At 44.0% G+C, this 14,256-nt stretch overlaps 1 protein-coding gene across 17 annotated transcripts in view; it reads left to right on the top strand.

The window, feature by feature from the left end:
• The window catches only part of nfixb (nuclear factor I/Xb), a 221,532-nt gene that overhangs the window by 169,149 nt on the left and 38,127 nt on the right, over positions 1 to 14,256 (top strand). For 8 of the 17 annotated variants that reach the window (XM_049561064.1, XM_049561066.1, XM_049561071.1 and 5 more), the window contains 6 exons: positions 915 to 980; positions 3,452 to 3,526; positions 5,652 to 5,772; positions 6,052 to 6,087; positions 6,776 to 6,906; positions 12,943 to 13,017. In XM_049561064.1, coding sequence (XP_049417021.1) covers positions 915 to 980; positions 3,452 to 3,526; positions 5,652 to 5,772; positions 6,052 to 6,087; positions 6,776 to 6,906; positions 12,943 to 13,017 — 504 coding nt within the window. The remainder of the gene's footprint in view (positions 1 to 914; positions 981 to 3,451; positions 3,527 to 5,651; positions 5,773 to 6,051; positions 6,088 to 6,775; positions 6,907 to 12,942; positions 13,018 to 14,256) is intronic. The other 9 variants (XM_049561072.1, XM_049561065.1, XM_049561075.1 and 6 more) reach the window with 3 other exon arrangements.

Raw genomic sequence — 14,256 nt, 5'->3', positions numbered from 1 at the left:
AAGAAAAGTTTGTGTTTCTCTCATGCCTGCACAGCGAGCGAAGAATCCAAAGAAGCCGAACTTTCTACATGAATTAAGGTAATCAGGGTCCACATTTAACAACAGCAAAACTATATCAAAACATCAACTCATGCAGTTTAATCCAAGTCTCAGTATCCAGTCGTGTGCTCAGTGCTTCACAAACACTTGTATTTAGGGGAAAACATTGCGATTTAAAACACGTCGGTACAAACAGTCTCTTGCATGGATATGTAGCGTGCCTGGGCATGCACATGTGTTGAACTCAGATCAGTGTTTTAGTGGAAATACATGTTTGTGAAGTACTGAGCACACGACTGGATACTTGAGACTGTTGTTTTGCCTCAGTTCATAAAGAATGTTCACCTTTTTTGGATTCTTCGTTCACCCTGGAGGCATGAGAGAAAAGCAAAGTTGTCTTCATGAGTTCAGCATAACACTAGCAGAGTAATTGATATACAAACAGTCATTTTGCAGGTGAAGTGTTCTTTTAACTGAAGGAGTCTGAGTGCACGTTTGAGCCCCTGAAAGAGACGCACACAAGGAGAGAAGTGGTTTTTAAGCCAAAAAGAACAAGCACTCCAAACTGAATTCTTTGAGGCTTTTCTCGTGATTTTCCCACAGCGACAGGCTCCAGGATCGAGGATATTAACGTCTTGATTTGCCATTTTATGACTTTGAACTGACGTTTAACCTGAGCAGAAGTATGCATCTTTAATCTCAGGCCCACGTCTGTCTCTCCTCAGTGGAAAGAATGAAAGAAGGCGCCGTTTCCCGTCAAGTTCCTGAAGAGTTCCCTCTGATGCTAACCTGAAACCCTCACCTTGGGTCGCATCCAGACATCTGTCCACCTGACTAAACATCTCTCTGTCTCTCTCTTTTTTTGTGTCTTTCAGAACAATCAGGACAATCAGACAACTCAAACCAGCAAGGAGACACAGACGTCAAGCCCCCACCAAATGGTGAGTTTACAAGCGTGTCCCGTTTGCACACATGCATGCAGAAAAATGTTTAACACACCTGTGCGTACGTGCAAGCACACCTATACGTGCACATAGTGTGTGCACACACTCCCCCTACACACAGGCCTCTCTGTGTGCAGTGTATCCCGGCAGAGTTGGGTCTGAGTTTATTATGGTAAGGAGAGCTGATGGTACTGTAGCGTGGGGGTTGTGCTGGGATTGTGGCGGGCCACTCATAAATCACACTGACGTTATTGGAAGATGGGAACCACATGGCTGCTGCCGAGCTCAGCACTGACCTCATGCGCCGTCCCCGCTGTGGTTAACCCCCGACAGGGATGGAGTGATGCAGAGAAGGAGAAAGAGATGGAGGACGGGAGGAAAGTGAAGGGAGGTGGAGGTGGGGGCGGGGGGTTTGAAGAGAAAATGAGAGGTGAGGCGGGTGAGGAGAAGAGTGACGGACAGATGGAGAGAGGGATGAAATGAAGGAGGGAGGGTGTGGATTTAAAGTTCACTCAACCCTGGAGTTTAGGATGTTCTGTATGCACACACCACACAGACCCGGGTATTATGGATACGGACATTATAGAGCACGGATGAACAAAGTTCACGTGGGAGGCCGAGGAGACTTCAGAGCAGCACAGGAGTTCCGTACAGTACACTGTAGGGCTGTACTGAAGCTTCACATGTCCGTCGTCATATTTTATAGACCTGTTAGTGTACAGTGAGTAAACAGTATGATGTTTTTTAGTGGGCGGGGCTTAGCTGGAGGAAAAACAGTTCTGCACAGACATTAACTGAAAAGCTAACAAGTTCTGTTGGCTTGTTGTTGACAGTGGAGGAAGAAGAAATGAGTGGTCAGTTCGGAGTGCCAAAGCGCACTCTGACACAAACTGGAGCGTTGATAAATTGGGAGCGCTGTCTGAATGTAGCGTTGGGTTATCCAGAGCAGCGCACTCTCAGAGTGGCAGAGCGCACTCTGGACACTCTGTCTGTGGAGACGGAGCAGCAGAGCGCCGAGCGGAGTGAATGTGTGATTAACTTAACCGTTGGTTCATTCATGTAGAAATATAACGCTGCGTTTCTTCCACCAACAGGGCTCTCATTTTAGTGTAGAGCGTCAGACTGAATTTACCAACGCACCATGTCAGGTCACTCACTCTCCGGGACCGCCAGTGTTACTTGAATAAGTAAACACTGACCAACGGGACCAGACTGGCCGACCCGTATGCTCTCACTCAGTGGATGGATGATGTCACAGGAAGCCAATCTTACAAAGGAGGACCACACTTGTTTGTTTTGCTATGGAAGCTAACGTTAGCTAATGTGCTAAAAAGTTAGCGTTGCAGAGAAATCCAATCTTCCTCTTAATCCCTCCCCAGTTTCTGATGAGGTGGACATGATAACCCTTAATACACATAACCTTATTCATCCCTACAACAGGAAATACTTTTTCCCTAACCTGATATGAAGTGTGCGCTGCACATGTGAGCATTTTTGATGATGGCCTCCGTCCAGTCCTTTGGTCTTATCACATTTGGTCTTGTGGTGGAGAGGCAGGTTTACCTCCAGCTGATAAAATGACATCACTGTGACATCTACATTGTCTACTTAAATCAACTTCTTTTTAATGATGAAATGTCATTTATGGAGCTGTTAACTTGCTGCAGGTGTGTCCCGCCCTTTGTGTCCCTTACAAAACTATATCAAAACATCAACTCATGGAGTTACTGGAAAAGTTTGAATTAGGGATGTCAGTGCTTAACTGTTAATCACTTAACCACAGAGAATATTTCTGACCGGTCACACATGTCGGTCCCAGTTAATTTTTGATGCACCCCAGCAGGGTCTGGTGGGAGCTAACGCTAGCTAGCAGCTAGATTAGTGGTTCCCAACTGGTGGGTCGCAGGTCCATTCTGAATGAACCTCAAGTGACTCGTGAACACTTTATTTTTGAGTACAGTGAATTTCCGGCACAGAGCTTTTATTTTGAAGTGCCATTTCCTCCTGTAGAGTGAGTGGCTAACAGACAGCTACTTCAGAGAGACAGAAAACTAGCTTGACAAAATGGTCAAACGCTCATATGACGCCAAACGCATTAAACTGTGTGGACCTTAAACTAATGACGAAGGAGAAATCTGGACCAGTTGGGAACTACTGGTTTAGATAATCTGTTTACTTGTTTACAACTTGTGTGAATGCCTCTGAAGAAAGATGTGAAATTAACACCCGAGTTTTTAATAAACCAGAATTTTCCTTTTTAGGTATAAAAAGCTGAACATGACCGACCCAACAGTCTGTATGTTATAGAAAACACATGTTCCCACACCAGCAGCGTGTCGAGCGTTCCCATACATGTGTTTTTCAGCTCCCTCTGCGTGTGTGTGCGCACATGTAATTTTATGCATGTTTGGTATATCCACCCTGCAGACCGCCGCTCTCACACACTCCTCTTCCTCTTTCTCTTTCAGGCCACTTGAGTTTCCAGGACTGCTTTGTGACTTCAGGGGTGTGGAACGTCGCAGAGCTGGTCCGCGTGTCGCAGAGTGAGTCACGGCTGTAATTTCCCAAGTCAATCTCTACGCAGACGCACTCTCCCTGTCACTCCTCGTACACTTCATACTGTCACTTCATTACAACGCCTTCAGGGTGAAACTACATGTAGCAGCCTCACACACCAAACTTTTTGATGGATAACTTATTATTTAAATCATAAAGCTTGTGATATTTTATATTTCCTTACAGTCCGTAATAACAGTGAATTGATCCTAATGACATGAGAAGTATCGTCTATGTGGCCAGAGCCGGATTTATCCTCTTCATCTGTTCTATTGTCGTCTGAAACCATTCACAAACCTATCATTGAGGCTCTCTTTCACACTGGGTGTCATGTTCCTTTCTTTTTTTTTTTTTTTGTAACCACGAACACACTCACACTGTAATTTATGTGCACTGCACTAAATGTGTTTTAATCCGCAGCAGAAAATAGTTCCCAACAAATGTACTATTTATTCCTGTTTGAGTTAGGTTTGCTAAAAACTGCACCGTCCAGCTGTTTTCGGGCACGACCGCGGCTCTAAATGTGATTATTGTGACTCCGTCTTTAATGATCGACATCTTCCAGCGAGCTCAGGGTCAAGCGCCGCAGACTGGCTGTGTGAGACAGTGTTGTAAAATGGCAGGAGATCCACTGATAAGGCGCTTTTCAAACAAAGTTCCAAAGCGTTTTACACGGTTGATACCGGATTTAAAACAAAGCTGAATTCAACCAAATAAAACCAGAGGATTTCAAGAAATACAAACAAACAGGAACCTCAACAATAAAGATAAAATATCATCTCTGCAGCAGAGAAGCAAAGTTGGCAAGATAATCCCAATGATAGTTTAGGGGGCGGGGCATAAGCACATACAGCGAGCAGCAGCAGAGACCCACCGTCTGACACCGGCACACTGTGAGGACGGAAACAAAAAGCATGGTGCAGCAAGCCAACACGTCGTCTGCAGTCATTTTGACTTGACCAGCGGACTTCACTACAAGCTGATTGGCTGTTGAAACAGGTGACATGCTCTAAAACCAGAGTGTCAGGTGACATCATCAGTCGGCTTAGTCCAGCTCAACCGGCCAGTTCACACCTCTGACACTTTTCTCTGCAAGGGTGAGCTTGGACTGAAGTAGTGACACAAACTTGAAATGGGAATTTCAAAATAAAGGCGTGTCCTAAACATGATGATGTGTATCGATGTTTTCACTTTTATACTGGATCGTTGATCATCGAATCAGTATATCGATCCAGATCGTCACACCCCTAGTCTGCATGTTGGATGTGTTTCCATTTACATTCAACCCAAAGATGGAGCAGCGCCAACTTACCATCTTCGTCCGACAGGAACCTGCAGGCAGGTCTTAAAACTCACTGGTCATTCTTGCTCCCTAGTGTGACTGACTCGCAGCCAGTCGGCTTGTTGTGCTAACCTCAGCGCATGTTGCTAACCGCGTACGGCTAAAAGCTTACAGGCAGAACCTGCACTAGCGAACTTCAGTTTCACATCACGTGCATTAATCTACACATAATATATAATAATAGTAATCTTTATTTATAAAGCACTTTTCAAAACAGAGTTACAAAGTGATTTACATGTCAAAAATTAGTTTTAAAAGAGCTGATAAAAACATTTTGGTTTATAAAAACTGAGGAAATAAAGACAGTTTAAATAAACTTGAACCTCAAGTTAAATCAGGAAAAAGTCTTTATAAGGAGGGGCTTAAAAGAGCTCACTGACTCGGCTGACCTGATTTCCTCGGGCAGATTGTTCCAGAGCCTCGGGGCCCTGACAGCAAACGCCCTGTCCCTTTTAGTTTTCAGCCTTTGGAACAGACAAAGACAGACGTTATCACGACTCATCCTGAGTGCGGCGTGAATGGGTTTACAAAGTTTCATGATAATCTATCCAGCAGTTGTAGAGACATTTGAATCAAAATGACGAATGTGAACCTCACGTTGATGCTGGAAAACAAATCTGGGGATCACAAAAGTCATTAGGATACATCATCAGGAGACCATGAACGTCTGCACAGATCTTACAGCGGTCCATCAGCTGGTTGATGTTTAAAGTCTGAATCAAAATGGCGACATATTAACACCAGTGTGTGTCTGTGTGTGCATCCCTCAGCCCCGGTGGCGACAGCGACCGGCCCCAACTTCTCCCTGGCTGACCTGGACAGCCCCGGCTACTACAACATCAACCAGGTGACCCTGGGACGGCGCTCCATCACCTCCACCCCCTCCACCAGGTACACACACACTCAGAGTGTTTCCCCTGTACTAATATTCTTCACTTCTTAAATCTTTAACCTCTGAACGCTGCTGTATTCTTTATGCTGAGCCTGCTCTGCTTTTTGATTGTGCTCTTTCTTCTCCCCCTTTTCTCCTCCTTCACTGCTAATCTTCCTCATCCCCTCTCATTTTTCCCACACCGATCTGTCCGTCGCTCCGTCTGTGTTTGTGTCTCTTGTCTCCGTTACTTCCCCTGCTCCCTCTGTCGTCCTCTCTCGCTTCATCTTACGCTGCAGGACTGAAATGGAGCTTTATGCAAGTCTCCCACGGAGGTAGTTACACTCATTACAGAATATCTCCCTTGATACTAATGTAACACAGACCCCTGCATCACACTCGCACTAAAGCCACACACGCATGCTGTCACACGGATATGCACATGAGCGCACACATATTTAAACATTCTGGATCAGCAGTGAAACGCTGTACGTTCACAAGCCCCTTAATTTTATTGGTCACAGATGTATGAGTCTATAAGAATCTGCAAACACACACACAAATGAGTTCCAGCATCACCACGCAGAGTCTCAGCGCTCAGTCTCGAGTGTGAAGCAGCTTCGGGGCCAGCATGGATACAGCATGTTGGATAGATTCTGGCCTCGTGTTTGTCTCGCTGTCTCCAGTTGTGTTGCTTCGTCCCCTTCGGCTAAAACATAATATGAAAACAAAACACTGAAGGGAAACCTTGACATTTAGAATTCTTAGGACTCTTGATTTTATGCAGACACATGCCTGACAGGAGAAATAAGACCTCACATTTGTCCTCAAACATCCCACAAATGAATAATACTCATGAGAAGTGTCTGCTGGATTCAGTGAGAAACCGAAACTAACACGCACGTTTAAAAGAAAAGGGGATAAAAACAGATTGATTTTAAAACACATCGACATCCCTCTAACTCGTTCCTCCTCTCCTTCTTCATGAATTAAACCCTCTCCTCTCTTACTTCTCTCTCTCAGCTCCAACAAGCGCAAGTCCATTGACGACAGCGAGATGGAGAGCCCGGTGGACGATGTCTTCTACTCAGGCCGTTCCCCGGCGGCCGGCAGCAGCTCTCAGTCCAGCGGTTGGCCCAATGATGTGGATGCAGGTAGTCCCGCTACAACGTCCCCGTCACATTCTGCACGCATTCCAGACACCTTTCCAGGAGCTGCGCTGAGGTCCACATCAGTTCAGACTCTAATATTATTACTGATTTTTAAGACACAGATAAAAAAGAAAATGATGTTTTGATGGAGGCTGCAACTAAAACCCGCTCCTCCAGTTTTTTTTATTCTTCTCATTGAACTTTAAAGCCCCTGAAAACTTATTTCTCTCCAACATTAAAGGAACACAGGCAAAAATTCTGGCAAATTTTCTAAATTGCTTTCTTCCTGAGGGCTAGATGGGACTGATACTACCATCATGTCTGTGGATGGTTAGCTTAGCTTAGCATAAAGAGTTGAAAGAGGGGGAAACAGCTAGCCTGGCTGCGTCCCAGGGTGACAAAATCTTTCAAGCAGTATGACACAAAAATGAGAAATACTTGCGTGCTAATATTTCAGATCAAAACTATTCTTATCGGCAGCGATGCGAATTTGCGTCAGTTGCAAAACTCGTTCAGTAAAAGATTTCGATGTGAACAGATTGGCTGATTTGCGACAACTACCAGGATCCTGCTGACCCTTACAGAGCAGCGTCTGTCAGTGTGTCTGAGATAAGTAGTTGTGTAGCCTGAGCTCCTGTGAGCTTTTATACGGAGTTTCCTTGCAGCAAAATTAATTTAAAGTTCCCTCTGGTAAACAGTTACTGTTACAGTTATAAAATCTACCGTGTCATCGTTTTATAATCCTCATTTAAAAAACTATAGGCTACATAATTGGTTGATGCCTTTATCCACCAGGGGTGTAAATCACTAGTTTCATCACGGTACTGTATCACATCAATTCTTTGAACAATTATATGATATTTGCAGATATTACGATCTTGATTCAGGGGCCTGCGATCAATATGAAACGATATTATCTGCCCATTTAACACAGTCTGTTACAGAAGATGCTGGCATCCGTTTATTTTTGACTTCTGGCCATAAAAGATAAAAACAACACGTAAATGATAAGAGCAGTGAAGTTCACTTAAAATTGACTCCGCAAACACATAAAACAGCACATGGGATAAGTAAACCTTCAGGGCTTTCTGTCGGAGAGACTTTCCTGGAAGAAATCTTTTTATTTTAACCCAAACCATCATCTTTTTCATAGAACTTCAGGACCATCTGTCTTAAAGTCCCGAAGGCAAACTTCTCCAAACAGCCATAAAACAACAAGATCATTTAACACAAGTATCAAATTCAGCTCAGTAATAACTGTCAGGGTTCAGAGACAAAACAAGTGTTTTTTTTGCTTGTGACTTAATATTAGCATTAGCATGTTTACATGCTAATGCTAATGCTAACACATACTCATAGCCTAACAAATTACATATCTTATTTATACGTAACACGTTTGAATTTCAGTTTGCATGCACGTTCTTTCAGCTGAACATTGTTTAAACAGAGTTGTTTGACGGTGACAGACTTTACCAATAATGCGTAACCTAAAGATGATGATATGGATCGATGTATTCGCGTTGCAAAGATGACATTGGATCGTTGATCAGTGAATTGATATATCACTCCGAATGCATGGATTGTTACACCCTGTTATTCTTTGTGAGAAAGCTCAGATAATTGACCTTGTTCTGGGAAAAAAATTACGCTGGTTTTACTTTGCATAATATTGATATTTTATGTAAAAAAGAAAAACCGTTAAAAAATATATTAGTTGGTGTGTAAAGGCCGTAAAGCTAAATAATAACACGGTATATTTTGTTTGTTTAATCCGAACAAAAGCGCAAAACGATATGTTGTGCGGTGGTGACCGACTATTTCTCGGATGAGTGCAGTAACTTTTCTGAGTCTTCAGGTTTTTTTACAGATTAAACAACGGTTTAATTTTCATTTTCATTCAAATGTTTTTAAATCCTGATCGGTGCATGGAGCAAGTAGACTAGTAAAAACAGAAAACAATATGAGTCCATCCCCTGTAACAACAGCCTGATTGAGAAAATGTTTTCGGGGCCTTTAACATGAACCTTTTTAAATGTTAATTTCACACTGACTACCTGACTTGAAGTGGACCAGACGCTGCAGCTCACCTCCTTCCTCCTCCTCCACGTCCCTTTGCCTCTGAACTGTGTTGACCCTCTTCTCCATCACCTGACCCCCTCATCATCCCCACTCTCTTCCTCACACTCCTCCATTCACAACTCCCACTCCACTTACAACCTGTACCCCCCACCCCCACCCTGACCGAGCACATCACAGCACTGCTGTTATACCACAGACAGGTTATAGCATCCTTTCTCACATGCAGCAGGGACTTATATGATAGTTTGGATCATCTGAAGAGGGGCTGTATGAGGTACTTAAACACAGTCAGTGTGTTAGCTGCAGTAGATGGCGGTTGGTATGCGTCCAGTTTGGAGAAGCAGGCAGGAGTACTGACAGAAGAATTTGAGACACCTAAAAAATCTGTCAGTTTAAGTTATGCTGTATTTAAAATGTTCTCACTGCCTTCAGACAGCCCTTTGTGTTATATCCATCTATGCTCTCTTCAATACCAGACTCCACTGTGGACGAGTACATCATACAGGCCCACTTTAAAAACTCCAAACTATCCCTTTAAAGGGCCAGTTCACCCAAAACTATGATTTCCTTGTTACTCCTGGTAGACATGTTGACAGTTTAGGTTTTACTTGCAGATATTTATTTGCTAAACTTCTTCCTCCGCCTCAGCACAATGAAACATAACTTGTGGTAAAACATGACATTTGAAAAACCATCCACAAACAATGCCCTGGTTTCTGAGAATAATTTTTATTGGGGACTATTTTCAAACCAAAAAAAAAAAAAAAAACCCAACCTGTAAAGTCTGTGCTGGTGAGTCTGGTCTGTGGATTATCCTGAGTGGACTTTGTTTTTCAAATGACATGTTACTGTCCAATATAACTTTTACATGAGCACCACACCTCTGTTGTGATGGGGCGGCGGAAGACGAACACTGACGGACATCTGGAAGCGTCTGCAAATAAAACTGAAACTATCTGTGTGCTCACAAGGTGAAAGTGTTAAAGTATGAGTCTAGTTTTGGCTGAACCGACCCTGTCATCGACCACAAGCTGAGTGCTTTAACTATTTTACCTTCGTGTTTGTTGTCTGAGTTTGGATGGATATATTTCGCTCTGTTAGTTCTCGTGGCGTCAGGGCTAACAGTCACTGAGTTTAACTCCTGGATTGTGTGTGTGCATGTGTGTGTGTGATGTCTGAGACTGTCAGAGCCTCATACTGTAGATTTAACACAGATAACTCTCAAAAGATGTATAGACGTTTGGACGTTCAAATGTTTATCCCCTTTTGTGATTTATTTTGTTCATTAGACTTCAGCTAACGTTCTTCATTAAGCCATTAGAAACACTAAGACAGGCTGGTGTGGTGAGAATCTTTGTATGTTCATCATGTGTCATATGTAACAGACGGGTTTTTTTGCCAAGAGTTACAAAGATTGATACCACTCTGTACGTTAACTATAAAGCTACAGCTAGCAGCTTAGTGACTGGAAAACAGAGACTGAAAATAGGGAAACAACTGACCTACATGGGGTTTTTTACGCTTCAGTTTTTGTACGGAAAAACAAACTGGTTATAACATGCTAGCCATGCTAGCTGTTCCCCTGTTTCCAGTCTGTGTGCTAAGCTAAGCTAACCAGCCTCTAGCTCTAGCGGTAAACCAGGAAATGATTACTTTTTTTTTTTTTACACTGTGGTTTTGGTATGGATTAAACAAACCTGATATAACATGGCTAGCCATGCTAGCTGTTCCCCCCCGTTTCCAATCTTTGTGCAGCTTCTGACTCCGGCCATAAAACTGTAAATTAATGATTTTCCACTGTGGATTTAAAACAAACAAGATGTAACATGCTAGCCATGCTAACTGTTTCTCAGTCTTTGTGCTAAGCTAAGCTAACTAGCTTCTAGCTCTAGCCATAAACCAGCAAATGGTTGGTTGTTTTTTTACTAGCCATGCTAGCTGTTCCCCCGGTTTCCAGTCATTGTGCTAAGCTAAGCTAACCAGCTTTTGACTCCATCCATTTACACTGTGGTTTTTATATGTATTTAAACAAACTGGATATAACATGCTAGCCATGCTAGCTGTTCCTTCCTGTTCCCAGTCCTTTTGCTAAGCTAGGCTAACAGGAGCTTTAGAGGTGGTGCTTGACAGAGTGTGAACCTTCACACAGAGCCAGACTAGCTTTTGCCCCTGTTTCCAGTCTTTGTGCTAAGCTAACTTAAAGCTAACCAGCTGCTGGCTGTAGCTTCATATTTACCGTACAGACATGACAGTGGTATCAATCTTTTCATCAACGTCTTGGCAAAAAAAACAAGCAACTTATCTCCCAAAATATTAAACCTTTCCTTTCACGTTATTGTTCCTCATACACTCAGTTTCACCATCCATTTCTGTGCTGTTTTCATGAGTGTCACAGCAGAGCAGCACCAGTGCAACCACACAGCTACTGCTTAAAGGGATAGTTTAAACTTTTTGAAGTGGGGTTGTATGAGGCACATATCCATAGTCAGTTTGGAGAAGCAGACAGGAATGTGGACGGGGCAGCTGCAAAACGTGTTTTAGCCACCTGTAAAAATGTTCGAGTCTCCAGTACTTTTAGCCTTGGCAGCCCTGCACTGCGCACCAACCGAGTTGGGTGGGAATTAGCTAGCAGCTATAGCTAGCAGCTGGTTAGCATAGCAACTGATTTGGCGATAAACACTGTGTTGGTGATGGCACAGAGGTGGTGTTGTACTCGCTGGCCATCCTCAGGTCTTCCGTCAGGTAGGCACGGTGAGTGAGTGGCCTAATTTTGAGCCACAAATCCTCTTTAGCATTTTGTAATATGTTAGCCCCACTAGCCCTGCTGACACTGCTAACCACACTAACAGAGCTATAAATAGTAAACTTTGCTAAAGGGTGTTTGCAGCTAAAAATTGACCGTGGTGACCTGTGGAGAGACAAGCGGTAATCGCCAAAATAGCGGCGCCGCTAGTTGAGGTTAGCTCCCACCAGCCCTGGATAGCGCGCAGTGCAGTAAACTGAAGAGTAACTGGTCAAAAACCAATGAATCGCTAACCATTGACATCCCCGGCCACCTGAAACAATAAACCCTTTCAGACTCTTATGACTAAAACAGTAGTTTTACATCACAGAACACAGAAGCTGTTGGTCTACCGCTGCCTCGATCAGTTTGTGTGTCGTTGTGTGACTTTGGTGAATCCAAACTAACCCTTAGAAACACCAAAATCACAATAACACAAACTTACTGACTGATGGAAGCAGCAACAGACCAGCAACTCCTGTGTTCTGCTAAGTACAATTACTGTTTTTGTCAAAGTAGTGTGGTGACTTTAAAGAGAGCACAGATAATAGCTGCAGTTCCCCATCAGAAAGGGCTGTCTGACAGCAAGAGAAAGCGGTGAAAGTACTCTAAATATTGCGAACATTTCAACTAGCATACATTTCTTAGGTGTCTAAAACTCGTTTTGCTGCCGCCTCCGTCCACAGCAGCACATTGCTTTGCTTCTGTCGTAGTGCTCCTGCCTGCTTCTCCAAACTGGAGGCACGCCAAACACCATTTCCTGTAGATATTACACTGACTGTGGATAAGTGCCAATCCAAACTGTCCCTTTAAATCATACCCACTCACCCTTTGGCTCGCAGCACTGACGGGCACCATGTCAAATGTATTTACAGTAGACTTCATGTACATCTCCTGGGTTTGGTATGTGTCTCTGTTAAATCGCTGAAAGTTCTCATGTGTTCTCCGATTCCTAACCGTCACTCCCACTCACATGCTGCCATTTTAATCCCGCCAGCAGTAATGATGTAACTATTTTATAGACACTTGCTGCACTCTATAACATTAAACTCCCCTGTTGCCCATTATTTAACCACCCCTCTGTTTCTCCCTCATTCTTTCCATCTCTGTCTCTGTCTTTTTCTCTCCTCCCCTCTTCCATTGTTAACTCTTCCCTTCTCCCCTGTTTGGCCTTTCAGTGCAGCACCATTTGGCCAGTGTGCAGGAGAGGAAGATTAAGCATGAGAGCGATGGAGTGCAGTTTCCTTACCATGGTTAGAACAACATTAAACATTATACTGTGTACATGTATACATGCTCTACTTCAGCTCACACCACCCTCAACTTGTACACATCTCTCTCTCTGTCTCTCTCTGTCCTTTTATTCCAAGTCTGTTTGCACTTCCTGTGAGCTGTTCTGCATCTTCCATTCATCCTTTTTCTCTTCTTCTCTTCATCCCTCTCTTGTGTCTTGTTCTCTGGCTATGCTGCCGCTGGGTGGGGTTGTTTCTACCAGATGTCTGCTGTTGTCCATTGTGGGTTTACCAAAGCCTTTTGGTAGCCCAGTAGCTCCATAACATCCACCGCCTGTCTGCCTCAAAGATGTTGTTGTAAATCTGTGAGAGGAATCAAACTTCTAGGAGGATGAAGATGTCCCTGGAGCTATGAAAAAAAAAATCACTCTTATCCTGACGTACACTGTCTGATTATCAGCTGTATTCTCAGTGTGTAATTATGTGCATTATCATATCCAAAAACCACATTGTTGTGACACACCACATGCACACAAACAGTTTTCCAAGGCGGTGTGAATTTGTCAGCAGCGTTCAGCTAAGTGCTTTGGGTGTTGCAATTTTGTTGTCGAGCCCTGGGAGAGAAAGCGATGAAAGACCCGGAGAAAGGAGGGTGGTGGTGTGTGTGTGTGTGTGTGTGTGTGTGAATGAGGGTTTGCTGAGGAGCAGCGTTAGCCGCTTCATGCAGCCGGTTGTTTAGACGGAGCTGTTGAGTGGTGTCCCACCTGCCGTAGGCCTGACTCAACCGTCTCTGAAAGACGGCGCAGGGAAAAAAAAAACAACATACGACCCAAACAAACACGACGAGAGGCACTCAGGTGTGTCATCAATGCACAAGGCACCTTCTGTCTCCGAGACATGCTTACTCACTAACACGCACATTCACAAATGGCATGCAGACACACACACACACACACACACAAAAAACTAAATTTCAGCTTTCTCTGATTTACATTCACACACACACACACACACTCCCCAATCTGGAGAGGAGCAGCGTTCCGGTCCAGATGGCGCCTCCATGTGTCTACAGCGAAGGGAGCTACTGGGTTACAGCAGACATCTGTTCTGGTGATGGTGGTGGTGGTGTTGGGAGTGAGAGATGAGGAGAGGAGAGGAGGGGCGGAGGACAGGAGGAGGGAGGACGAGGAGGGAAGGGGAGGGCCTCCGCCTCTGCCCGCTCTGGAGGTGATCCTCTACCTGAATGAAAAGCTCTGAGGC

The sequence above is a fragment of the Epinephelus fuscoguttatus genome, linkage group LG19, assembly GCF_011397635.1.
Source record: "Epinephelus fuscoguttatus linkage group LG19, E.fuscoguttatus.final_Chr_v1".
NCBI lineage: Eukaryota > Metazoa > Chordata > Actinopteri > Perciformes > Serranidae > Epinephelus > Epinephelus fuscoguttatus.
Note: the sequence above shows the minus strand (reverse complement) of the source record. Positions and strands in the feature narration are given on the sequence as shown.